This window comes from Periophthalmus magnuspinnatus, chromosome 15 (genome assembly GCF_009829125.3).
Source record: "Periophthalmus magnuspinnatus isolate fPerMag1 chromosome 15, fPerMag1.2.pri, whole genome shotgun sequence".
Classification (NCBI taxonomy): domain Eukaryota; kingdom Metazoa; phylum Chordata; class Actinopteri; order Gobiiformes; family Gobiidae; genus Periophthalmus; species Periophthalmus magnuspinnatus.
The window spans coordinates 24,428,858-24,455,739 of NC_047140.1; the positions used below are offsets into that span (position 1 = coordinate 24,428,858).

General features: G+C 38.4%; 1 protein-coding gene across 2 annotated transcripts; it reads right to left on the minus strand.

Moving 5' to 3' along the window:
- Positions 1-26,372, minus strand: golga4 (golgin A4). Of its 2 annotated transcripts, XM_033980017.2 has the most exons (25): positions 26,130-26,361; positions 25,262-25,336; positions 24,147-24,248; positions 22,334-22,402; positions 21,741-22,067; positions 20,447-20,494; positions 20,176-20,232; positions 19,969-20,067; positions 19,736-19,877; positions 19,106-19,296; positions 15,471-15,554; positions 14,442-14,589; positions 14,178-14,356; positions 13,102-13,200; positions 12,419-12,574; positions 8,255-12,051; positions 7,974-8,095; positions 7,290-7,420; positions 6,263-6,349; positions 4,874-4,900; positions 4,716-4,784; positions 4,286-4,361; positions 1,792-1,889; positions 1,117-1,203; positions 1-677 (listed from the first exon to the last, which is right to left on the minus strand). In XM_033980017.2, the coding sequence occupies exons 1-25, from the start codon at positions 26,205-26,207 to the stop codon at positions 663-665; spliced, it is 6,363 nt and encodes a 2,120-aa protein (XP_033835908.1). In that variant the 5' UTR covers positions 26,208-26,361; the 3' UTR covers positions 1-662. The 2 variants fall into 2 exon arrangements, with proteins under 2 accessions (XP_033835908.1, XP_033835909.1); XM_033980018.2 differs by lacking the exon at positions 24,147-24,248 and having other exon boundaries at positions 26,130-26,372.
- Between the last annotated feature and the right edge of the window lie 510 nt (positions 26,373-26,882).

Genomic DNA, 26,882 nt, shown 5'->3' on the forward strand with positions numbered 1-26,882 from the left:
TGCACTTCTGTAAATATTTAATCTTGTTATTTAATTAATTTGAAAACGGCAATTTGTTTAGATCCCTTATGGTACAGTTAGTCAATACAATTTACAAATCTTGCGTTTGGGATTTTCTGTCAGTGTCTATAAAATATAAAGCATAGAAAAGCAGTCAAACAAGGTCCAGAGGCCAAAGATAAAATGTGTTGTAAATACACAGTTAATGGGTCATTACAAATTTATACAGGAAGTAATTTTAGACAAAGCCAAAACTGAAAAACAAACCAACCCTCACCTCCTACATGAATAATAATGTGATTTATTGCACAGATCAATCGCTATACAGATAACTAAATAAAACAAGAACCATTCAACTTCATCTAAAATATATAAATTAACAAACTCAATTTCAATGTAAAACTGGATTTATGGAAGATTTATATTTCTGGCATGTTTTCAAATTCCCTCGTTACAGTGTTTAGCTTATTTGCCCCAGAAGCATAATCTCTCAAACCTTCATTCAAACAGACTGACACTAACCGCACACAGTCACACAAACACACACATTATCACAAATATAATGCAGAGAAGGGCTTGATCAAATCCTTGGCAGTCATCCCCTTCAGCAGCACGAAAAGCAGCAGCAGCAAAGTTCATGAAAAAAAATACCATCCAGAGGATCACCGTAACCAGGGCTGAAAAGAACCAAATGAAACATTAACACAGTGGTGTAGTATAGTGTGTGTACTGCAAGCAGTTGCAGCTACATTATTCCTATTTTCAATGTATTTTATACTGCTGTTGTGTCTTAGAGATCATGGTGTGTATGAGGCAGTGTGTTGTTATCGATGCCTTAAGAGTTCCATGGCAGCCACAGCTCCACTAGCCTGTTCCAGGGCAGCCGTGGTTACTCTACCAAGTGTGAATGAATAAAATACACATTTAAGTCTAGAGCAATGTGTTCACATCTGTCAATGTAAAAGGATAAGTGTAAGTAAACATTTATGTATTATTGCATAATCATTGCTCAAGAGGCAAGTTATTCATTTTGAGTCATTCGTATTTGTTTCCACTAGTAACTGTCATTTTGCAATTGTAGTTTTATTTAAGAGTAAATACTGGAGTATAGTTTACCATCATTTTACCATCTTCTTTCTCCAAAACCTTTTGAGCTTGATCTGGAGAAAACTTCAGCATGGAAGTTATAACTTTGGCCATCGTCTAAAGGAAAACAGAATAATTTAATCTAATTTGCATGAGGCATTAAATAACAAAGTACATCCTTTCTATTCACTCCAGGGGTGATACAGGCAATATCCATGCTTATATATAATTAAAATCCGGTAAGACACAATGAAAACTATTTGCATAATCAAGTGCAGGCCATTGTGGGGGTGCAGCGCTCCCCCATAAAGGTTGCCCTAATCAGAAACAGTCTGCTGTGAAGGAAGCCTAACCGCTCCACTAACACTAAACAAGAGAAAAGGCAAATCTGCGTCATACACATCTGCACTAGTGGGCTGCCTCGAGGACATCCTCTGCGCAGGGAGGTCCGCAGTATAGCTATAAAGACCCACTGTTTGCTGAGCATTTGGGAAAATCCTGCTGGCTTTAGGACCATGTCAAAGCACTGTTAATTAACGTGATCACTGTTAATTTTTGTCCAGAGTAAGGAAACTTTATGGGGCTACATAAAATGACTTGTACGATGTGTGGTTGATGGGAACCAGCCCCTCTCCATTCAAAACTACTTCACTAATTTGTTCATTTATTTTTTGGATGCATGCATTAGTGGTAAAAGCCACTTACTCTAGTTTCTCGTCCCATCATGTACTCAAATAACACTTTCCGTAGATACTCCATCTCTGTGGCTTCTGACAATGGCTCACTGCTGTTGTAACTCGCCTCTGAAAAACAGACAACAAATATAATTAATCTATGCAAACAGTCTGAATGACAATGATCCTTCAACTTCAATTGCGTATAAAATTTGGGCACATGAAAAAAATTACTACAACATCCATTTAACTTTACTGCTCCGCTCTCAAAAAAATTGGTTGCAAAATGTTCATTGCAGCACCTCTTGTTTTAAGACCCAAGGCTGAGGTTACTTGGGGTCAATTAGATTATATTATTCACTCAAATTTTGAGTCACAGTAAATTTTAAATTAGCCAGGTCTAAATATAGGAACAGAAAAGCATGGGCACTGGGCACAAACTTGTTCATTATCATGAGCAGTGGCAGAAACAATGGGCCATCACAGCATGAGAACTTCATTACTGCTGCCCAACTGCCATAACATCATTATCTTGTTAAATTGTGTAAATGGGGAAAACTGCACTAAAACACTCTGGACAAATCTGGAAACACTTAAATCCAGTCACTCAACAAGCTACTGTACACACATTAGCAATGTGGAATAATCATTATAGGACAACACTGTGTTAATGCATGCGCCAATACAGAATGTGGCGAAGGTGATAAAGGAGTTAAATAAGCCTTTGAACTGAGGGGTGGGCTATGGGGTCATTTGTAAATCTTCTTAAGACTTTGTACCCCTGACCTCACCTAACCCCCCCACAAACCCACCTCTGCTCACAGCTACAGCCGTAAAGCAAGATATGAATCGCTCCAGCAGACCAGGACAAGGGTGGTAGGGTAGGCCACTGATCAACTTATAGTTAACAATACAATGGAAATTCTATAGCATAACCAGGCAATAAAAACTTGTGTAAGTACAAAAAATATTTATATATTTACACTATGGAACATCCATACATTCTTCGGTGAAGGAATACACAGAATAAAAATGTGTTATTTAGATTGAGACAAGATACGAATTTTGACAGTTTTTATAAAACCTATAACAAAAATAAGTAATTACATTAAGATGCAATATCATCTTTCAACAGAATTAAGATTTATTAAAATCACACATTTTAATAACATTTCATGGTTGTTCTTAAGGAAAAAAAGGAGAAAAAAAAACCAAAATGTGCTTTCCTAGCCCAGTTTATTTAGAGTTTATCAATGTGTATGTTGGCGCTCAAAAGCAAAAACAATGCAATAGATGAAAACAACTAGAATAGAAACATTATGAGAGTAGCCCCCTGCCAATACACTGGTCTTAGGGTTAATAATAACAGACCTGAGCATGGCTGTTGTGGTATATAGATAATCATCTGCTCCCATCACTTTCAGGTTCAGTGATAAAGCTGCAGTGAATTGTGTGGTCTGGTAATGCAAATGGTTTGAAGACATTGCAAGTGTCATAAGCGTGATTTTAGGTTTGCTGGATTAGACTGGAGCCATGGCTGTAATTAGGGTCTGGTTAAGGATAGACCTTGGGTTATGGTTAGACATATATAAGCGCTGTGGTTTAGCTTATGGTGGGCCTATGGAGACTGACTGGTTGTTGATAAAATGTCACAATAACAACACTGACATATAGAATCATAATGGCCAATTCTTGAGTATACTGATTGAGTACTTTTTGTATTTGAGCTTTCCTTTTGGGGTAATAATGATTCGTTTGTCAGAAAGGGGGCGGTGAAGAAGTCATCCTTGGATTTAATGGGTTTTGCAGACTGTGGTCCTAAGGTTTCCCACAAAGGACTCAACAGCGCACAGTCCTGCTCCTCTCAAATCCCCTATTTCCAGGATATAGCACTGTGTATGCAATTTTAGAGATATGTGAAAAATTGATTTGAACTTAAGTGCTCTATTAGACAATCAAGAAAATGTCATCTTGAGAGAGAGAGATCAGTGTTTAGATACAAGAGTATTGTAAACTTCACTCTAATCTAGAGGTGGGAGATATACATTTTATGTATAATCTATAATTAAAACTATTATGAATAACCGCAAAAAGAACAAATTCATAATACAATTAAAAGAAATGTCAAGTGTGTAATGTGATATATCTGCACTTGTTAATTTTCTGGTCCATTAACAATTTGTCTGATACTTGAACCTTGTCCAATGCTTTTACAGTCACATTTTAGCACATTCCTGATGCATTGGTAAAATGATTCTGCAAAAAAATCCAGCAATATTCATTTCTGTGTTGTTCAATGTTGCCTGTCAATTATTAATCTTTACCATTGAGGAGGAGCCTTTTTGTCCAAACTATCTTGCAGCAATGTATTCATTACGGTAACATAGGGCCACTGCCTTTCTTATATGTGCAAATTTGTACACTCAGAAGATATACTTTATAGTTATAGTACCTCCACTTACCCCTGTGACATGAACTAGATCATAAGGCAAATGCATAATATTTACTGATATTGTGACAGTTACCTTTCTGTGTGCTCCCAAGATGAGTTACAACTGCATTTCTGTGGAAACACTTGATTTTGTCTTCAAGTGAGTGAATCTAGAGTGGGGAAAAAAACAAGTTTATTCATTAATATAAAACTAACATTAAGACTCCATGACTTTAATTATCTGCATTAGACCATTAGTTGTATTTGGGAAAAGGTTTGTAGTTATTTGTTCTTCCTTAAGGGCTGTTTCTGTGAATGGAGTCTGTGGGAGAGTGAGCGGGAGGCGTTGTTGCTATTGTTTATAGGGTTAAACCAAATGTAAACAGATGTGCGGTGTAATTAAGTAGATGCAGCGGGAGAGCAGTAACGGCGCTCGCTGGAGGTCACAGAATCCTGGGAACATGCTGCGCTGGATTTACTGTTCACTTGTCCTGAAGCAACACAACAAGATAACCAAAACTCACTTTCTCCACAAACTCCTGCTCCTTCAGACGAGCCTCACTCAGCAAAGATGTCTTCTCCGCGAGCTGCGCCTAAACTCAAGAATATTGACATATCATCAGTTATTGAGGATAAATCTGTGTTTTTAGAGAACATTAAGCAAAAAATAGGATGCACGTACCTGTAGCTCGTCATTGCTCATTTCTCCCTACACAAAAAGAAATTATAAAGTGTTAAAATTTGTTTCAGTGTGCAGATGCAGATAGACGAGTTATTTTTTTTCTTTTTGGCACTGCAGCAATCACATGTTTATAAAGATGCTGTACATCTCCATTGCCCAGGCAGAAGTGCATCTTTACACACCATATTCAGTGTAAATACATTAACAAAACCGACCTCCAACTGTCAACGGCGTCTCAATTGATTAAAAAAAAAAAGTAATCTTAAATCTTTAAATCTTTAAAAATATTGCTAAAATTACATATACAATCTTCCAAAATCTCAAAGGAAGACGTTGACAAATATTGATTTTGTATTGAACACATTTATACTCTCACACTTTGGTTTTCTACTTAAATTTAGGAAGTTAGGAAGCAGACTCACTAAAATTTGAACTTGTACTTGTGCTGTGTCTGCATTTGTCCCAAGGGAGAAACACACTGACCCACTGTCTGTTTGAGAAATGGTCTGAGAGGCCCATAGCAAGAAATGGACTCTGAGCATAAACCCATACAATCCCCCTGTAAAGTTATTACCTCACCAGGGAAAAATGCAGCCTAGAGAGCAGCATAACTCTTAGTCCTCTGGTGGGCTTCGGCGTGAGTGTAAAACGTAGGACGGGTGCATTGCAGGGGTCCCATTGCACCTCAACACCTGGGTAAAGCACTTTCGAGGTGAGCGTTTTTTTAAACATTTACAGCCTCAATCCAAAAGTGTATTATAAATTTAACCCTGTGAATCACCCCCGTAGTCTGATAATTAAAAACAGGGGAAGCCTGTGCCTCACAATTCCCATTTTTCCGAGCAATCCAGAGCATTCCTGTGTGATTCAGATCCCAGCATCCGGCATGTTTTGGAGAGAAGCCACACGACAGGGCTGAAATAGTCTGATCACAGCAAAGAATGTACAAAAACTGTCCCCAAATTCTTATAACGAATCAGACAATTATGAAGAGAGATATGAGAGAGGATAAAGCCAACTGCCTTGTCTGTTAACCTTGTTCTGAACTTTCACTTAATATGAGACCCTTTGGCAGAGTCAGACGTATTATACTCGGGCTGCCATTCAAAATGAAAAATGTTTTAGCAGAGTTTAGACAGGAGGCAGGTGATAAAAGTGATTTTATACAGCCATTGTGAGGTGACTTATGGCTTCACCAGAATCATAATATAAATTCAAGCTTAGGCACTAGTCACGTATACGGTCCATTTTACTGGCTTACAGGTTGTTTTTCCACATCTGTGGGACAATGATGACAAGACAATATGACTTGGCTTTAGTAAATCACGAGTGGGATTTGATGACCTGTTGAGCATATCTAGTGTTTTTTGTGGGCGGCCATCTTTGTACCTCGTCAGTGCAGCGGGTTTTCGCTTGTAGCTCCTCCAGCTCTTTCTGGACCTGCCACACTCGGTCGCCCATCTCCTCTTCTCGATTCTGGAAAAATAAAAGGTAAAATTTTATTAAAAAGTGGAGGAAAAGTAGAGCCTGCTGGTCAAGTTTGATTCCTGGCTCTGACAATTTGCTTAATGTTCTGTTTAATGCTCTTTTCCCACATTTCACGCTATATCCAATAAAGCCTATGGGCCAAAAAAAAAAAAAAAAATCATTAAAAGTGGGACTGCTGTTTTGACTGCTTGTCAAAAAAAAGCAAAAATATTGTATTCGGAGTAAAGCAATATAATACTACATTTGTAGAATATCAAGTTTTAGTAGCAATAGTATATTTTTATATCAGTACTTAAACAATAAATGGTTTACAGTACTGATACCTGAACAATACTTTTCAGAAACTATGCAGTGCTGATCAGCATTTAAAACCATTTAACAGGCACAAAAATCAACCAACTTTGTATCATATTTTATCTTTCCGCTTAGCCGGAAGGGCCACCATAAAGAAAGTACGTTTAGAAGTGGGCAGGGCGGAATAAGGTCAATAGGTAACTTTATTACTACCAACTTTACATCGATTATTTCAACTACAGTACATTACAATTGTTGCTATGGTTAACATACCTCCTTACAAAAGTTATCTAGTCAAATGTACAGACAAACAGTATTTTAGAAAACACACTATAGCAAATATATGCAAGTAAAAGTGTCTTGTTTCTTTCATGTTACTAACCCCAGACCTCCCACAGCAAATTACACATTACATAATTTACAGTATCCATACATTATACTTGTAGACATAAAAGGAAAAGACTGCTGACAACTCATGTGAAAACTTTTGAAACATAATCATTTGGTTGTCTTTCCAAAAGCCATGCCTTGCTGCCAGCTACAAGTAATTGCTTCCAAATGATGGGTGTGGCCAATGTACCGCAAATACAAGATGATATTGGAAATGTTTTAAATTGAATTTTTGGTAGATTACCTGAATAACCTCTTCATATTTCTTCACAGTTCGTTGCAAATCGTCCTCCTTTTGGGAAATCACCTTGCGCAGCTGACAGGCCTCCTCCTGATGGCTGTAGATGAGTTCAGTCTCCACGGCTTGGGCCTTTTCTGAGCCAAGACAAAAGGGAGAGGGGCCAAAGTTAACACATGCATAATGTAACAACCAGGGATCCAAACCACTCACTCACATCCGAGCTGGCATCACATTTAACTACAAGAGGAACATGGCAGCTCGCTTTAGCTACACCCTTATAAAAGAGATGTTAAGATGTTTGTATAAGTGTTCTGTGACACCCCGAGGTAATATTTAAGTGAGATTACAGTAGTTTAATGAGATGTAAATCACATAAAGATTGATATTAGAAACAGAAAAACACATGTTGGGCTGTAATCGCATAATATAAGACTAACATTATACATACGCCATGCATTTGATTGTTTTTATTAGAGTGCTGAGGATAAATGAGAAATTATGATTGAACACAAGGAAAGGAGGATGCACATTGTCAGATATTCATAACTTTATGTTTGTAATCAAAACAAAATTTTAACATTTTAATTTAAATTTTTCATGACACTGACAAAATAATTACTGAAATAAGTCTGGATCTTGTAAAGTAGAGTTCAACTTTATCCCTTGAGTCAAATGTGATTATCATACCAATGGCTTCTTTCACAGCTGTCTCGAGCTCCTGCTCTTTCAAGGCCATTTGTGAGTTGAACTCCCTCATTAACTGCTTCACTGTCGAGTTGTGCTTCAGTTCCAAATCCTCCAACTCTGATCTGTTTGAACATATGGACAACATGTGCATAGAGATTTAATACACTGCAAGCTATAGCATACAAAATTAGAGGGGCACTATGTACCCTATGACCCTCCCTCCAGAAAAGTTACATAATGCACCTTTAAAGACAATATTAAAGGAAACATTGAAAACTTACTTTGAATTTTTCTGCGCCTCCTCCATTATCTCCTTCTTCATGTACTCCAGGTCTTGCTCATGCTCTTTTCTCATTGTCCGCATCTCTTTCTGTAACCTCACAAAGTCTTTATGGATTTTGTCCTTTTCATTTTTGATCTGGCTAAAATGATTCTTCAAGCTTTCCTGAGAATTGGCATCTTCCACCTCAGAGTGGTTTTCCATATCGTTTTTAACTATACTTTTGGTTTGCTCCACACTAGTGCATACAATTTCCTTTTCAATCATTACGTCAGATAATACATTTTGATTAATAGCCAATTGCTGTTGATTTATCTGTGCTTCCTTTTGAGAAATATCTTCTTTTAATCGATTAATTTCTACAAGTAATGTTTCATTTTGAGTTTCCAGATCTTTTAGTTTCATTTGAGTCTCTTGTAGCATTGATTCAGTTTGTTGATGATCTTGTTTATTCACTGTATCATTTTGAAGCGATGCCATCTTCTCTTCATAAACATTTTTCAATTCATCTAATGCCTTTTCTTTATCAGCCTTTCCTTGACTCTGAAATTCTTCAAGCAGTTTCTCATTTTCCTCTTTTAGCTTTTCAATTGCATCTTCGAGTGATTTTGTCTTCGCTGCCAGCATCTGAACCTGCTCTCTCCCAGATGTCTCAGTCTTGGTTGCTTCCTCTAAACTCGTCTGTAATGACTTGATGGTCTGCTCCTTCTCCTCCAGCTGAGACGTTAGCTGCTTTCTAATCTGGCCAATTTTCTGTTCTGCTTTTTTCTTTAAATCTGATACTTTCTTGGAGCTTTCTGCCGTCAGTCTCTCCTCCGTTGCCTTTAAAGTTTCTTCATTGTTTTTCATAATCTCACTTTTAACTCTTTCAAATTCATCCTTTTGATGCTGAATCTCTAATTGACACTTTTGGTTATCCTCCTTGAGCGAATGCAACTTCTCCATCATCTCCTGCTCCAAGTTTCCATTCTGTGTGCACTGCATTTGTGTTTGGTGCAATTGTTCGACCAGTACTTTCTTCTCATTCTCTGTGATGCTATGTTGCTGCTTTAGCTCCGCTGTTAGCTGCTCACACTCTTGAATCTTTAAGGCTAGCTGCTCCTGTATCTCTCCCAATTTTTTGTTACAATTCTCCAGCTCAGAGGTAAGCCCGCTCACCTTCTGCTCTTTCTCACTCAAGATCTGGTCCATTTCAGACTTGCTGATGGACTGATTGTCGATACTCACGGTTAATCTTTGCAAGGCATCATTTTTCACACCGATTTCCTGTTCAAGCTCTTCAAGGCGATTCTGTAATGTTGTGATAGTGTTATTACTTTGAGCAAACTTGGACGCTGTGTTGTTTTCTAGTTCAGACAGGCTTTTCCTGAGTGTGCTGGCCTCATCCAGAGCAGATGTTTTCTCTTGCTCTAGTCTTTTAATAACCTCCTCCATCTGAACTGTGGCTTGTTGCCTTTCCTCTTTGTACTGCTGGTTTATTTGATTTATGGCTTCCTCCTTATCTTGAATGCTACTCGCCAACTGATTTTTCAAGTCGCCAATTATGCCTTCCAAGTTACTGATATGAACTTCATTGGCTTTGATATTTTCTGATAGCACTCTGTTCTCCTCAGTCAACTTCTCCACTCTCTGGAAATTCTCATTATTGACAGCTTCTGAATCATTCGTTAAGGCTAAGATTTGGTCGGCTTGCGCTTTTACCTGAGCGTTCATCTGGTCTAAAGTAATGCATAGATTCTTGTTCTCCTCCGTCTTCTGTCGCAAACTCTCCTCTAAAGTGCAAATGTTGTCTATTTTCGTAAGTATAGTGTTGCGAAGGTGTGCTACCTTTTTATGACTACACCCTAACTTGTTGCTCAGCTCCTTCGTCTTGCCCTCCACTCTCTGACAGAGCTCATTAGAAGCACACTGCAGTTTCCCCTGTACCTCTTGACAGTAACGCTCCATTTGGTTGGCGATGGTTATTAAGTGCTGCTGGAACTCGGCCTCCTTGGCTTGTAACAGTGCGGCGGTCTCCTCCAATTTGAGCTGCAAGTCCTCACTTTCTTTACTTTTGGACCCTTCCAGTGCCCTTAACTGCGACTCCCTCTGCTCCACTTGTTCTGAAAGGATTTTTAATGCCTCTCTGTGCTCCTCTTCAGCCTTGCTGAGCTTGTCCTGTAGGCCATTTCTCTCGTTTAGGGCCTGGTTTAGGTTCCTCTCTGCTGACTCCATTTGCTCTTTTAGCAAAACCTCGCCCTGAGATAATCCCTCCACTTTGACCGCCGCTTCGTTGAGCTCAGCCTGTAGCTTTTGCACAGTAGTTTCCCGAATCGCCAGCTCTTCTTTCAAATTTGTAATCTCATGAAGTACTTGCTCATTTTCCTCTTTGACATTTTTAAGATTCTCGTTCAAATCCTCAAGCTCTTGTAGTTTTTCTTGTAAAACTTGTACATTTTTCTCAGCAATGTCCTCCTCTTGTTGTTTTATCTTCTCCTGCCAATGACACTTCAACTCCTCAATCTCTTTCTTATGTACAGTATGTATTTTTTCTACTTCCTCCTTGTGATTCGCCTGTAGATCAGACACTGTATCACTGAGACCTTGAGAGCTTTTTTGTGCCATTTCTAATATTTTTTCCTGAACTTGCTTTTCCTTGTGTTGAATTTCAACATCTTTCTTTTCCAATTCTGCCTTCAGATTTTCATCTTTTTGCTGAAGCTTTTTCTTAAAACTCTCCTGCATTTCTTTGGCTTTTTGTTTGAATTTTTCCATCTTTGTTTCTTGAGACTTCAACTTGTTTTCCAAATCAGTTCTAACATTATTCAGTTTCTTTTCGAGAGCAGCTTTTTCCTTATCGAACTGTGTCTGGAGGCGCGTGAGTTCTTCTTGTTTTCCATGGAGGTCGGCCATTAATGACTTCTCTTTGTCAGAGAGTTCATTCTTAGACTGTTGCAGCTCATTTTCATGCTGTTGCAAAATCTTGTCTTTTTGCTCACATTCACTTTTGGCTGTTTCCAACTGTTGCAGCACATTATTAAAATCTTTCTTGCACTGATCAAGCTCCTCTGAAATCTTACTGAACTGTACCTTTGACTCTTTAAAGTTTGCACTTTCAGTTTGGATTTGTGTTAACCGCTGCTGCAGCTCTTCCACTTCTTTCACTTTAGCGTTTAATTCCTGTAGTGTTGACACTGATTCGTCTTTTAGTGTTTTTACATTGAGGCTTAACTCTTTGTTTTCCTTCTCCCTCTCCCTCAAAACAATTTTCAGGGCATTAAGTTCCTCCTTTAGCATTTTCTCCATACCGCCCAGTGACTGCTCATACTGAGCTTTAATATCTTTTATCTCTGCTTTGTGCTTGTTCACCTGATCCTCATACTTCTTGTCATGCTTTTGCTTCATTACACGTTGCTCATCTTCAGCAGCAGTTAGTTTTTCCTCCAACAACTGTTTACTTTTCAAAACCTCCGATAGTTCAGAGGAAACGGTCTCCAGCTCTGTCTGCTTTGTCTCCAGTTTCTCAAAGGTTTTCTGGTTCATATCTTCGACATGTGCTTGGAACTGTTGCTCTTTATCTTTGAGAATTGCCTCTATCTCTGCACTGTGTTTCTGTCTGAGCTCCTCCAGGGCGGCGCTGTGCTCCTGGGTTAGGGTGCCCTTGTGCTTTTCTAGCTGTTCCTGGTGCTGCCGCTCTAATGCAGATATTTGCTCTTGATGTTTATTTTTTAATTCATTGAGCTGAGCAGAAGGTTCATCGGACAAATTGGACTCCTTCTCAGACCCCTTCGCCATGGAGCTCTCCAACTCCAACACTCTCTGAAAACACAACATAAATACAGATTAAAGGTGCCCAATGCAACTTTTCCGGTGAAGGGAGTGCCAACTTTTTTTCTCTTTTATTGCTTTGCCTGGAATGCATACTATGGGCATTGAATGAATTTATCATCTTGATACGTTACCACCAGGCTATATCAGTGGAGAGTCAACTCCACTAGATGGACAAGTCTAATGCCATACTGTGGAACATTCAAGAGAAAGCAATAACATTTCCATGGACACAAGCAGGTGGCATACCCTTACAAAGATGTACATAGTGCACCTTATTAGTATGGAGTTTCTAGAATAAACATGTATTAATAGCTCAAGCACATGATAAACAACAGGACAGTTAATATAAACTTACAGTTCTTGTAGCTTCCAGTTCAAGCTGTATTTCTTTAACCTTGTTTTCACATTCGTTCCTTAAAGCAGTCTTCTGCAGCTCTACGTCCTCCAGAGCCAGAGTGCCCTGCTGCTCACGCTCCTTTGATAACTGGGCAAATTCCTCTTTACATTTCTCCTAAAAGTACAAATAGAGTTCAGTATTTCTCAAACTGAGGTACAGTACAGGTCTTCCAGGGGGTATACAGATTTCTATGCATCAATGTAATTTAAATTTTCCCTCCTGTCATCCTTTTACTATTAAACTATTATTAGGAATGAGACGAGACCCAGTCCCACAACTCAAGACATGAGCTCATGAGAATGACACAAAACATTATTTTGACATATAATAAATAAATTGTGAAGAAAATATTTTGGCTTCACATTTTGTATTGACATCAATTTATATTTTTGCTGTACAACTGCTGAGTTTTGTTTTGTGAAGCTGTAGTTTAAAAACAATGTTAACCCTCTTTTTTTCTGAGCCAAATGTAAACACATGGAAAATAAATCTCACATGATTATTTTCCATATGTGCACAATCTTGTGGTAGTTTTGTGGTACTCAGAAGTCCTGAGATTTTCTTTGGTGGTATTTTGAGAATCACTGAATTAATTTATATTCATCCATATGAGTAAATAACACATGTGTAAGTCATCCTACCACAGCTGCGTTGACACGAGAATGCATCTCCTCTTCTTTAGCAGCAAGAGCTTCACTATGATCTTTCTCCAGTTTGGCTACTACCTCTTCAGATGATTTCTAAAAACACAAAACATATTAGCAGGTACATTTACATGACCAGTAAAAATATTCCTAATAAATAAAACTAGAATAATCAGATGAGATAATCAAATAATTAGATCTGATATTTTGTACGTTTACATGCACAAAAGAAATCTGATCATCAAAACACACTAATTAATGCTAGTTAATAGATTTGGAAGACAAAGCACAATTCATTTTAAAATATTTCAATCTTTAACATACACTGCCTGGCCAAAAACAAAAAAAAAAGGTCACACTCTAATAATTTCTTTAGACCACCTTTAGCTTTGATTACGGTAAGCTGTGGCATTGTTTGGATAAGCTTTTGCAATGTCACAAGATTTATTTCCATCCAGTGGTGCATACATTTTTCACCAAGATCTTGCATTGATGATGATAGAGTCTGACTACAGCACAAAGCCTTTTCCAGCACATCCCAAAGATTCTCAATGAGGTTAAGGTCTGGACTCTGGTGGCCAATCCATGTGTAAAAATGATGTCTCATACTCCCTGAAACACTCTTTCAGAATTTGAGCCTGATGGCACGGGCATATTCCAAGGTGACAATGCCAGGATTCATCAGGGAAGAAAAAATTCATTGATGGAATAATCTGGTCATTCGGTATATTCAGGTAGTCAGCTGACCAGATTCTTTGAGCACAGACTGTTGCTGAACCTAGACCTGACAACCAATTGGAGGCTCATACCTATTTGCTTAGTTAAATTCAGGTAGCGACTTTTTTTTTTTTTGGCCAGGCAGTGTATTTGCTTAAATTTTTGTCTTTGCCAGATAATTAGCCAGTTTTTGCCCAATCTTCCTTGTAAAACTGTTGTGAACAATCAGATATAATAATCAATAATCTGATAATGATAATGACAATTATTTTTAGTGCGCATATAAACATAGAAAAAATGTCAGAAAAAATACAATAGAAACATGTAACAAATTGCATTTTTATGTTTTTTCTAACCTTCATGATGTTGACAACCTCCTGTTTGACCCTGGTTAGCTCTTGCTGCAGACTTCTGCGCTCCTCCTCTCCAGCTCGCTCCACCTCTCTCACCTGCTCCTCCAGCTGAACCTGCAGCTGCTTGCGAGCCTCCTCCGCCTTCTGTGCCACACTCAGGGCCCGCTCAAGTTCCTCAAAAGCTACACAAAAAAAAAACAACAAAAAAAAACAGGTTAATTTCATATTTATTTTGAATGTAGTTTTGAAAAGGTGTCCTTGGCTGACCCGATTTCTCCGCCCTCTCCTTTTGCTCCTGCAGCTCCTCTCTTTGAGCTGTGGCCTGTTGAAGTCTGGACCGGAGCTGTGCGATCTCCTCCTCCTTCATTTCTAGAGTCTCGTGCATCTGACGTTTTGTTTCAGCTATCACCATTCCCTAAAAACACATCAAATAAAAGTGAAATGCAATATTCACATGCAAAGAAAAAAAAAAAAAAATCAATCACCATTTCATATCATATCAGGGATTTTTTTTTAATAATTGTCTGAACAGAGCCTTTTAAATAGGTAAAAAAAAATAATATATATATATATATATATATATATATATATATATATATATGATTTTTTTTAGTGTTCAGTGTAAGTATTCCAAAATTTAATATATGCAGTCATTGTTAAACGTGTGTGTCTACAACCAGCTTCTGTCATAGATGTTATTGCCCTGCCTGTTACACAGGTAATTAAAGTTATCTACCGGTACCTTACATTTATTCAGTTACTGAAATACTAAAACAAACATGCATTCTTGCTTCTCCGTGGAGATGGATACGTTTAAAGTCACACTTTGGAGATATTTTTGCTTTGCCCAGACTATTCAAGGCAAAGACTGAGGTGGCGGTCCCTATACCAGAAATGCTGCATAGTGCACCTTTGTTAGTTTGGATATTGACAATTGACTTGTACCACGAATGACATTTCTGCATCTACATTCCTTTTATTGAATCTGTCATAGTATTTAAGTAATTTTTCCTGCAATGTTCAACATCATTACAACGCAGATATAGGATTTAGCATACTTTTCTTATGCCGTAGCCCTAATTTTAAACATATTGATTGTAAAGACACTGACATTTAGCGGCTCCCATCATTCCCATCAAGGGACCTTGAGAGCTGCTGTCTGTCCAACAGAGCCAGAGGTCAAAGTTTAAGTGAAACAACCTGAGGATTCAAGGAGCCGAACCTTTTCACTCAGTGGCAGACTAAAAACATGTCCACTTCAATCGAGGAGCGCGTTAAAGAGAAAGAAAGTCCTACCTTGTCTTGTTCCAGCTGTTCAATGTGGTTCTTAGCGTCGCGCAGCTGGTTAATGAGCTTGGTCTTTTCTGTTGTGTGCAGTTCCTAAAGAGGAGCAGAAATATTACGGTACTTATTATGCATAAATGAACACTGCACTTCATAGTATAAACAAAGAGCAAAAGTAATACATTTAGAATTATTTTTTAAGGTACAAAAAAGTTCTGCCCAAATGGTGGAGGTCTTTGAGACACAGATTTTTTTGTAACTTCTCACTATTAAAAAACACTACATAAGTTTTTTTTTTGTCTAATTAGAAGAAAAGAAATGTTAAATGCAACAAAGTATTGAGGAAAAGGAAAAAACAATTCAGTAGTAGTTGAATAAAAAAAAAAAAAGTATTTGTCTTCAGAAAGATTTCTATTAAAGTATCATTGAAATTTATGACACCACATTTTAATTTTAAGTAAGCCAGTAATTGCAAAATGATTCATGTTTTTCTTTGAACTGGTACAGACAATAAAACATTTCAACAATATTCTTAATTCATAAACCAGACCAACAAACCAGAATAAAACCAAATTCATCATATTGATAATATGGAGTTGTAAATTGTCCTTCATATAACGTCAAAATCATATGTTTGCTAAACCACCCAGAATGCCTCCACCACAAACCAAACAACCCAAACATGAACACAAGTGCAGCTCAACCAGGGGCAGACCCTAATTACAGCTCAGAGACGCAGCAGTGGCATGTTGTAGGTCTGTCTGTGCCACCGCTGTTAAACCAGAACATTTTCAGTGGCTTTTGGGCCATGTGTTTGACTGTATTTGAAGGTGTCAGCAGCTACTGTAACTGTAAATTGTAATTAGAAAATTGTAACTGAAGTAGTATAGACTGTTTTAAAGCAAGCTATAACAGGTGTGTAAATGCAAATAAAATATGAAATTACAATTTGGAGAAAAACTTCACAAGAGAGAAGACACTGGTGATGCACTGGTCCTGTTATGTAGCAGTGAATATATAGAGCATAAACTGGGTCTTAAAGTCAATAGTACAAAGCATTAATTTATGGTGTATGAAATGGGGTGGGTAAAATGTCAAAAATATTCATACATTTATATATATTTTCTTGGAGCTAGATCACAATTTTGATCACTATTCATGTACATTTAGTAATTTAATATTTTCTTGAAGAGGTAAATAAACTAATCTGCTCCACATGTCACGGTAATTGGTTTCCACATGTCACTCACTCAAAGCCTTAGGGAGGCTGACCAACAGGAGGAGTGGACGGGGAAAATTGCCTGTGTTTGAGCCTACAGCTGCATTAAACAGAAGATGTATGAATCACAATGATAATTTCACCAAAATAGCATATTGTCACAGGGATAAGATGAGGATTCAGTGTCTATTGCCATAATGATTGTAGTATGATAGCCTTATAGGATATGATACATAGCTACATAATGTCTGAACCCTACACAGCAAAATGGAGTCTGAAGTCACAGACAGATGGTGTGTTTTATGGGATGAGCACAGTTCAGTCCAGCAGTTTCAGGATGTCTTCATGCTGCTTAAGAGGGCTAAACGCCTGTTAACCTCTGTTTTTCCAGACACAGGAAGCACCATATTCACAAATGGAAGACATATTTTAAACAAAATCTCTGGGAATAAAGACCAAAAGTGGATAAACTGATTCTAAACAAATGTTAGCCATTTTGATAAGGTATTAATGGTGGTACTTACGTTTAAGTCCAGATTATTTTCCCCATTTACCTTTGGTTTAGAGTAGATTTGCTTTTGTTTTTGTTTGCTTAGTATTTATACAGGACTAACCTATTAATTCAACTGAAGACCTGGTTTAGTTCTGGGTTAATCCTAACTACAACCAGTGTCTTTGACTTGCCTGTTTTGGATAATGAACTTTTCTAAGTTTATTTAAAAAGGTACTTGGAAATCCAAAATTACTTTGTTTAATAGGGACTGATTCTTAAACAGTTATTTTTACAAACTAAAAATAACCCAAATAATTAAACATTCAAAGATGAGCGGTCGAACAGTACGATCCGATCATACCAGTCACACATTGTTTTGAAATCTAAGAAAACAATGTCTTTCTCTTGTGTCACTCTGACATGCTCCAGACTGGGTTTTGGAGCTGGTCCAGAGCAGCTTTTACTTTTACACTGTGTCAATGAGATAATGGAGGCCTATCAGCAGCGGACCGTGACCAGTCTGCCAGACGGTTTATAGCAACAGTAATTGCACTGTATTCAGCCCTCTCAGATCAAGTCAAATTATGAACAACACTCTACGATTGTGGTTTATGATGAAACCTTATTAACTTCATCATTAGGTAACATTACCATTTGTGTGGCACTGTGGCTTTTATTTTAAGATTCTTCTTCTCTATGAGAAAAAGGTGAACGGTAATAGAAACGGCCAAGAAAAAATATTTAGTACATTGAAGGGAACCAGCTTTGTTAAACAGAAGATGTAAATGGAGAATAACTTTCCTTATCTGAATAGAAAATTTCTTTAAAACTTTCAGTATTACGGACTGATTCCACATCATGCACTGTGCATAACCGCACAGTTGTTGTAATGAATGAGAGCTGTTCCACATCCTGTGTATGCGCTGCACAGGACTGAACCGGTGCTCTGCCACTCTGCCGTCCTCTGACAAAATTATGGAACAACTTTATTTACTTCTCAGCTAGTGTCTGGCCAGATCAATCTCCACAGTTCAGAAAACAACAAACAGGAACGAGACGGTGAACTACATCCGGATTTACAAAGTAAATACACTCCACATGGATGTGATTTTTATCAGATTACTTAGATCGTTTTACACATTGTTGCTTTGATAGATGGACTCAGGAGGCTATTAACTTTATGTCAGTGAAACACCACCATGTGAATACTTTTATTGGGTTCATTCAGGCAACAGTTTAATCCCTAAACCCCTTGGGGAGGGGAAAAACTTGTCTAAACTGATGTGACATGAGCTAAGAAGCTAGAACAATCTCAGTGAACACTGTAGTTATTTGCATCCCTGCTTTAGAATAAATAGTTATTTTGGTCATAAATAAGGACTTTTTTTTCACAAACTCAGGGTCTCTGTGCAAGCTCTTCTTGAGCTCCTTGGGGCATGGAGCCCTGCCACTGACAAATACACCAACTGAGCAAGGGTCTGCACCCTCAGTTGAACACGATTCAGTGGGGTGATGCAGCGGAGATGCATGATGTGGCATCAGCCAGTGAGGGTTTGTTTTTTTTTGTGTGAAAATCTGTATTGGTGTAATCCATCCAACCATCCATTTTCTTCCGCTTATCCGGGGCTGGGTCGCGGGGGTAGCAGTCTAAGCTGTATTGGTGTAATATTTAATAAATATGTCCCCTTGGAATGTTTTTGCATTTCTCTACTTTCACACTGCCTCTAGTAGTTTTCCATTTTTGGTCTACATATTGTGTTATATATTTGTGCTTTTTGGAGAACAGTGAAATTGGGGCCTGTATGTCCAGATTCAGCAGTTCTCATCTGTTTTGCTGTTAATAAAATACTAAAATATCAATATTTTACACTTGAACTACTAATTGCTCAGTTTTAATGACTGTAAGGCTGTATTACAGTGTGAACATCTGTGTACCTTCATTTTCTCCAGCTCTTGCAGCCTCTCCTGGAGCTGTTCCTGCAGAGTTTCATTCTCACTGCTCAGTTGGGCACTCCTCTCTTTATGAGTCCTCATCACTTCTTTACACTTCTGCAGCAGGTTTTCCTGACGCTTCACCCTCTTCTGTAAAGCCTCCATCAGTTTGGATGGATCACTGTTGCCCCCTTCTGTTCATATATATATAAGACGTCTATTAGACCAAAGACAAAAGCCAACAACTAGGCAATAAATATTTAGCATAACAAATTTTCATGGTGATAAAAATCTTAGTATCCCTATTTTTAATTGCATTTGTCTGTATATCTTTATCTAGTCATTGCCTGAACTCAGTCAATACTGAATTTAAAAAACTGCTATTGAACACTATTGAAAACGACTTAGAAGTCAAAACCATGATTTTTTTACTGACTGGCTGAGGACCTATTGATTAAATACTCAGGTATGTAATCTCAATCTTGATTCAAATTTGATCAATTGCACAGCTCTGTTTGCAATAACAATGTGTTCATTTTTTTAGAGATCAAATTAAAAATTAATTGGTGGTCCACCCCTATCTCCTATCCTCCCGACAGCAGCGTTGGTGTTTTACTTTCTCGGCATGCTCACCCTCAGTGACACCTGACTCTGCTTCCTGCTCATTAGGTGGACTCTTTGGGGCAGAGTTTGAATCTTCCGACTGAGAGACTTGGCCCTCAGGCAGCAAAGCACCATCTGATACACCTTTGACACGCTTCTTCAACAAAGCAACCTGTTAACAACAGCACAGAGGGTAAACTTTTAAACTGATTGTACTAGATCCCTTTATGTCCAAGATCGAAGATGTCTACAACAATGTATACCTGTGTCTGAAGAACAGAGATCATTTGGTCTTTCTCTTCCAAAGCAGCGTCAAACTCGTCTTGTAGGTGCTTCTTGGCTTGTTGGTCCATTTGTAGCTCCTGTGGGTTAAGGGAATAATTACAATTATATTTCAAAACTAATCTATCAAATTTGTCAAGGCTAATTTAAAAGGCAAGCTAAAAGGTTTAAGTGTTCTCCGCATGTACCTCCCGCAGCTCTCCAATTCTGCGGAGGGCCTTATCTTGACTCTGACTGAGGATAGCCTGCAGAGAAGAAAGCAACTTAATATATTTCATCACTCCACAAGAGAAAATTATTAAATTTTTATGGTCATAATTTTACATCATCTGATTGTGACATCAAATAGATAATGAAGTACAAATGTGATTAGACATGTAGTTCAAAAGTATGCACAGATTAAGCAGATATTTGTTCCTCATACAGACATTATTGGAAATCAAGTTTGTGGTCAGTTACCTGTGTTTTTTCTTTGTCTCGTTGAACTGTTCTGTATGCAGTCACAAGCTGAAATGTTGAGTAGTAGTTTAGTTTAGTCTTTAAGGGGCAATGTACAGACACATCAACTTCATAAAAAGAGATGTTTTGCACCAGATTATATGTCAATACCTAGTTTCCATCTGTAGTCCCTGATTTACAAAAATAAATTATACAATGCGATTACATTCAGTCAACAATAAGCACAGTTCACACTGTCCACTCCCTGATGCAAACACACTCACACAACATTACACTGTATAACCACACATCTCAACAAAAAAAAAATACATTTTAACCTATCATTTCTAGGCAAGGCAAGGCAAGGCAAGTTTATTTGTATAGCACAATTCGTACACAAGGTAATTCAAAGTGCTTTACAGAATAAGAAAGACATTAAAATCACACAAATCAAACATAAATAATCACAAATAATCATCATAAAATCAACATTAAAAGAGAAGAGTGCAGAATAAAAACCTGTCAGTCATATGCACAGCTAAACAGAACTGTTTTGAGTCTGGATTTAAACATTGTCAAAGTAGAGGCCTGTCTCACATCTTCAGGAAGACTGTTCCAAGTTTTAGCTGCATAAAATTTAAACGCTGATTCCCCATGTTTAGTCCTGACTCTGGGCACCAGCAGGAGGCCGATCCCTGAAGTCCTCAAATTGCGAGATGGTTCATATGGCACTAACATGTCGGAGATATACTTTGGACTTAGGCCATGGAGAGACTTATACACAAGCAGAGCTGCTTTAAAGTCTATTCTTTGAGCTACAGGAAGCCAGTGCAGAGACCTGAGCACAGGACTTATGTGCTCATACTTCCTGGTTCTAGTCAGGACCCGAGCAGCAGCATTCTGGATGTACTGCAGCTGTGTTAAGGCTCGTTTGGAGAGGCCAGTGAGCAGGCCGTTACAGTAGTCTAACCTACTGGAGACAAATGCATGGATAATTCTCTCTAAGTCTGGCTTTGACAGTATACCTTTGATTTTTGCAATGTTTTTTAGGTGGTAAAAAGCTGCAGATGTTATTGATTTGATGTGGCTGTTTTTTTCTATTACATCATTTCATTATAAAATACAATATACCAGTGTCACACACATTTTGCAGTTTGTGGTATTGCATCTTGTTATCAGTGCTGGCAGGTTTGGTTATTCCTCAACCACTTTTTTTTTTTTTTTTTTAAGTTCCACAGAGAATGTTGCATAATGATGATGAGTAACATACACCACCACAAAAATGGACTCATAGAATAGTCCAGCTCTGGCTCACCTCAGAGTACTTGCCCCTGTACTTCCCTAGGCTTGTCTCCACCTGCAGGAGTCGGTGCAGCAGCTGATCTTTGGACAGAGACTCTGCACTTCCTGAAGTCTCCTCTGCTTCACTCTCAATATCTGATGGAGGGTCGTAGGAGGGGGCACCCGAGGGCTCGTTTTCTCCTAGAGGTGTCAGTGATTCACGAGAGGAAGTCCGCACCAGACTGTCTTTGGATGGGGATCGGAAAAGGTTTTCTGCTCGACTTGCACCGCTACGAATCAGAGACTCCATTGAGGGGACTTTGAGCTGGAGTTTCTGTGCAAAGGACTGGGGCTCCTCTTTCTGTTAATGAATGTTTTACATGAAACAAGAATTAAAATAATATCATAAGGGATAAGGTTTATACACATATTATTCAATACACGCACACTTTAACAAGAGACATGGTGGGAAAAATGCACAACTAACACCTCCAGTTACCAAAGACACAAAATCCACACAAAGTAGCAGAGAATTAGATGCCAACATTCATTCATTTCAAAAAGGTGGTTGCCTCATTAATTCAATTTGAAAAGAGGGTTTTAAAAACTACTTATGTTGATGCATACTTGAGGAGAGGCACTTCCATCTCCGTTGATGCTCCCTCTGGGTGATCGGCTTGGTTCTTTAGTGGCAGTCTAGACGAATAAAAACACTTTATTGAATAAAAAAGTACAAGTGACAAGTCCTGAACAGTTAGTCATCTACACCCAGCGCGGCACTCCCTGATTACTCTGGATGGAGCAATATTAGTATTGCTGGGAGCAATGCAGGGGCAACGGCTCCCCTCATGCAACTGGAGAGAACAGGGGTTAAACACAGAAGGCATCTCTACTGAACATAAACACAACAGGGTTAAACTGTCCTTTAGTCACAGTCAGTAACACATTCATAAGGAGAGCCAGTATTGAGTTAAGATGCTTGGCAGCCGGCAGCTGTATTAAGGAAGCAGAGAGACATCACAGGACAGTAGTTTTAGTTGGTTTAGCTGTCTTGTTAAGAAGCATCAGTGTGAGCAGTTTTCTCCTTCCTTGTCCAGCTCCAAGCGACGGTGCTCCTTCCTCCTAATTATGGTGCAAATACTTTTGGAGAGTGGCCACTGTGGGATACTATATGTGTTGCATTTCACTTTAATATTGCAATGTAAGCAATGTTCAAAAGCCCAATTTTAGACAGTCTAGTAATTACTTTGGGAAAAACTGCTCAAAGAGTTTTTGTAATAACCAACTCAGTTTTCTTTATCAAACCTGCCAGATGCCATATACAATTAAAACAAGCAAATGCAATAAAAACTACAAATTTAGCACTATAATTTACCTGTACCTTCTCCTGTTCCTAAGTCCGTGTGTGTGCCTATGTGTGTGTTTGTGTGTGTGTGTGTGTGTGTATGTGTGTACCAGGAGTACCAGAAATTTGTTGAATTGAAATTGGTCAACACAACCAGCAGGTAAGACTAGTTTCACCATTATATAATAGCACAACTAGAATGAAGTGGTAATTGCATGGCTAAATTCTTTAATGAGATGTGAAATGCAGGTGAACTTGAAAATGGATAGATATGAGAAACTATAAAATGATAAGAAACATTTTTCAAGTAATATGAGTAGGTAAATGCATGTATGTTTTTGCTGCACATTAGCTGCTCATTGTTTACAAACAACACCTTAAATAAAACTTAGCTGTCTAGAGCCTAGTTTAGACTACGGGGGTATATTAGTCTTTTTAGACAATGACTAGCTTGTTAGCACAATGCCTGTAGGCCTACATTTAGTAAGGGGCAGGTTAAAAAACTACTGGTAAACACTGATGTCTAGAGATTCTAAACTGGTTTCAGATTACTAGATTATTTTCTACAAATCTGAGACCAGGAACAGTTTGAGCTCAACAAGGGCATCTTCACAATTCTGCTTGGTTTGTTTACTTGGAAGAGTTACAGGACATTTAATGATGCAATTCTTTAAAAAGGTCACAATGCTTGTAAAAATCAAACCTATAACTCCCCAAATAAACAGAGTTTCAGGACATGGGCAACATAGCAGGGTGTCGGGCTCTATTTGGCAAGCGGCTAAAACTTGTCTCGGGTAAAGGGCAATATTTCATCAGGAGGACATTATAAGAACTGAAAGGTAGGGCTGTAAACCAACACATGGCAGAAAGCACATTAAAAGTCCCGATAGATGCAGGGTTAGCCTACACATGAGATGCCTTCTTGCTGCTAAATCCAAAAGGAAACAGGAGACAGAGCAGGGAACAGGCAGTCCCTACGTGGGCCACAGTCTTCTACCGATATTCCCAAAGGCACGACGATGGGAGGAAGGAACAAAGCAAGACGAGGAAGAGGAGAAAATAAGGAGGAAGAGCAGGAAGTGAGGGCAAACTCACCACACTGGCTACCTGGGCCGTTTGGGGTCGTTTTGAATGGTCCAGAGCAAAGATAGTATACTCAGAGAGAAAAGCGGGCTCTGCTATCATCCCGGCCAGCACCTGACCACGTCAGTGCAAGTCCAGGACGAAAGGACAGGAGAGGAACACAGACAGCAATGAGAAAAACAACACCATGGATGGCAGATTGAGAGAGTGTGCAGAGAGAAGGAGAGAGGGAGCACAGATGATTAGAAGAGGGTAATGTCAATCAATAAAACAAGATGATGAAGAACACTTTGGCATCTCTGCATGTGATTGCCAAGTCTTACTGCAAAACAGTCATGGTTGTGATCAGACTGGCTGTAAAAGTGACCGCGATTAGGAAAGACGTTGCCAAAACAGACCTCTGTAACACAACATTGATTAGGGCCACAATTTTGACATATAGCAAAGATGTCAAAGGTTTTTTGATGTGGAAATAAGATGTAGTGATGATATAAAGGGGAAAGAAATGAGATGTAATCCCAAGGCCATAACTGAGTGTACTTTAATGTTGTAGAAATTAACACTTTTTAAAATCAGAGTATTATCTCCATTGATCTACAGCACCATTCATCTTCCAGCTGTCAACAACCTCACTGCATCTATGCTTCTTATGATTAGACCAAAAAATCTTGCAAAACATAAAACAATATTGTAATGTCTCATTAAAAAATAAAAAATACTGACAGTAAGATAAATGCATTATGTAGAAAGGGACTGGAATTTGATTCTCAGCAGTAAGCACTACTCATTATAAATAGCTTCTTGTCGTTAGTTTTTCTAATCATAAGAAAAAAATCACTTACATTAAATATCATATAAATAAGACCATTATTACAGATTACTCATCTAGCAAGGTATGCAATCATAACAGAAAAAATTGACTCTACATGAAGGAGACCAACTAAGTAGTGTCCTGAAACCTAAAGTGCTTGCAGCATTCAAAAATACATAAAAACACAGCCAAAGAACACAAGTGTTATTGGGGTAACAAAGCAAAACAGCATCAAGCTTTTGAATTTAAATATTCATTGCACAGTGGCACAAACGCAACCTAAAGAACATACAGTGCAACTCTGCAGTCCCCTTACCTCTCTATCTCTTGGAGTTGGTGAACCATCATGAAAAGAGCCGGTTAAGCTACCACGGCGGTCTCCAGGAGTTCCCTGCATAAGAAAAAGGGATATATTGCAATAAATGTTTAATTCATTATTGCTTGTTTCAGTGTTCTACTCAGTTGAAAAAGGACATGGCAACCAAAATAATGTGCAATATGCAATGTTTCCTGTTTGCCTCCATGCTTTGCCTTGAACATTCCACAATCTGGCTACTTACTGTAGCCATCTTCTGCACTACTCAATGACCAATTTTTATAGTGCTCAAAAACTCCTCAAAAAACATACAACCTTACAGCTTGTGCTTGCCTCTCCACTGATCCAATGCTTTTCTCCATGAAGATAGAGGAGTTTGATGTAATACTGTGGAACATTCCAGGCAAAGCTATGACATCTCTAGATAGAAGCAGGTGAAGGACCCAACATTAGAAGAGTAACATACTACACGTTTAAGAACATAAGTGATGAAATACAGTTAGATTGTAACAGAAGGTCTGATTGGAGAAATATAGTCTAAATGTGGTCCAATAAATTACACACAAACATAACACGATCCATCTAAGCTGCAGCTGACAGGTTTATGCCTTGTTACACAGACGGGTAACACAGAAGAGCACTTGCTGACAGCTGAGTTAGACAGCTTGGTTAAGACCCTAAACACAGGTCGATTCTACAAAGTGAAGCGATTTAACTCCAAAAAACTAACCAAACACCAATAACCCCGATGATACGTGAGTAAAATACAACAAAATCGAAATGTTAGGAGAACTAGCTCCCCTAGCTAACATTGGAGGCAGTGTAAACAGATGTTAGCTTAGCCTGTTAGCTTCCAGCACAAACTAACCTGGGCCTGCTGTGGTGACTGCGCACTCCTCTGCGGAGTCTGCTCTTCGTTTATCTTCTGCTTTAGTTTTTTAAACATCTTGTCCCGCCGTCGTAGCAAAAAGCTGTCGGGAAAAATCGGGAAGGGAATGTAGTTTTGTTTGAGGTTAGCCTGGCATTAAAATCCCCAGTGCCAGACTTCCTTGTTGGCTTCTTATTTCCAGCAGGTGACTTGGAGGACTGCGCATGCGTGGCCAACGTGGAGGAAATTTGAGGCGTCTAAGTTAAAGGGACACTCCGGGCATTTCAAACAGACAACAGCGCCGCTGGTGGTTAAAAAAAACAACCAAACAAATAAACTCATCAACACAGCATGAAACTAAGCAATGAAAATGCATTGAACAGATTTTATTTATAATACATACAGTATTGTAAAATAGTATTTTCATGAGCGTTTTTTCCAAGTTAAAGACTATGCTAAAGATGCTCCCAACAATATGGCCTACAGCCTTAAATTGTAAGATTTAATCAGCAAAAGCATAAAAAAGACATTAAATTAGACTACAATTATAGATGCTAGAATTTTAATGGTTAGAATTTATCTTAGTTACAGTTAGCTTGCATGGGCATACACATCCAGAAACAAAAACTCTGACTTTAATTCTCTTCAGGGGAATTACAGTCTACAATTAACACTCACAGAACAGACAATTGAACCCATGATCTCCTTGCTGGAAGGCAGCACACTTTTATGACAAATAATAGGTTAAATAAG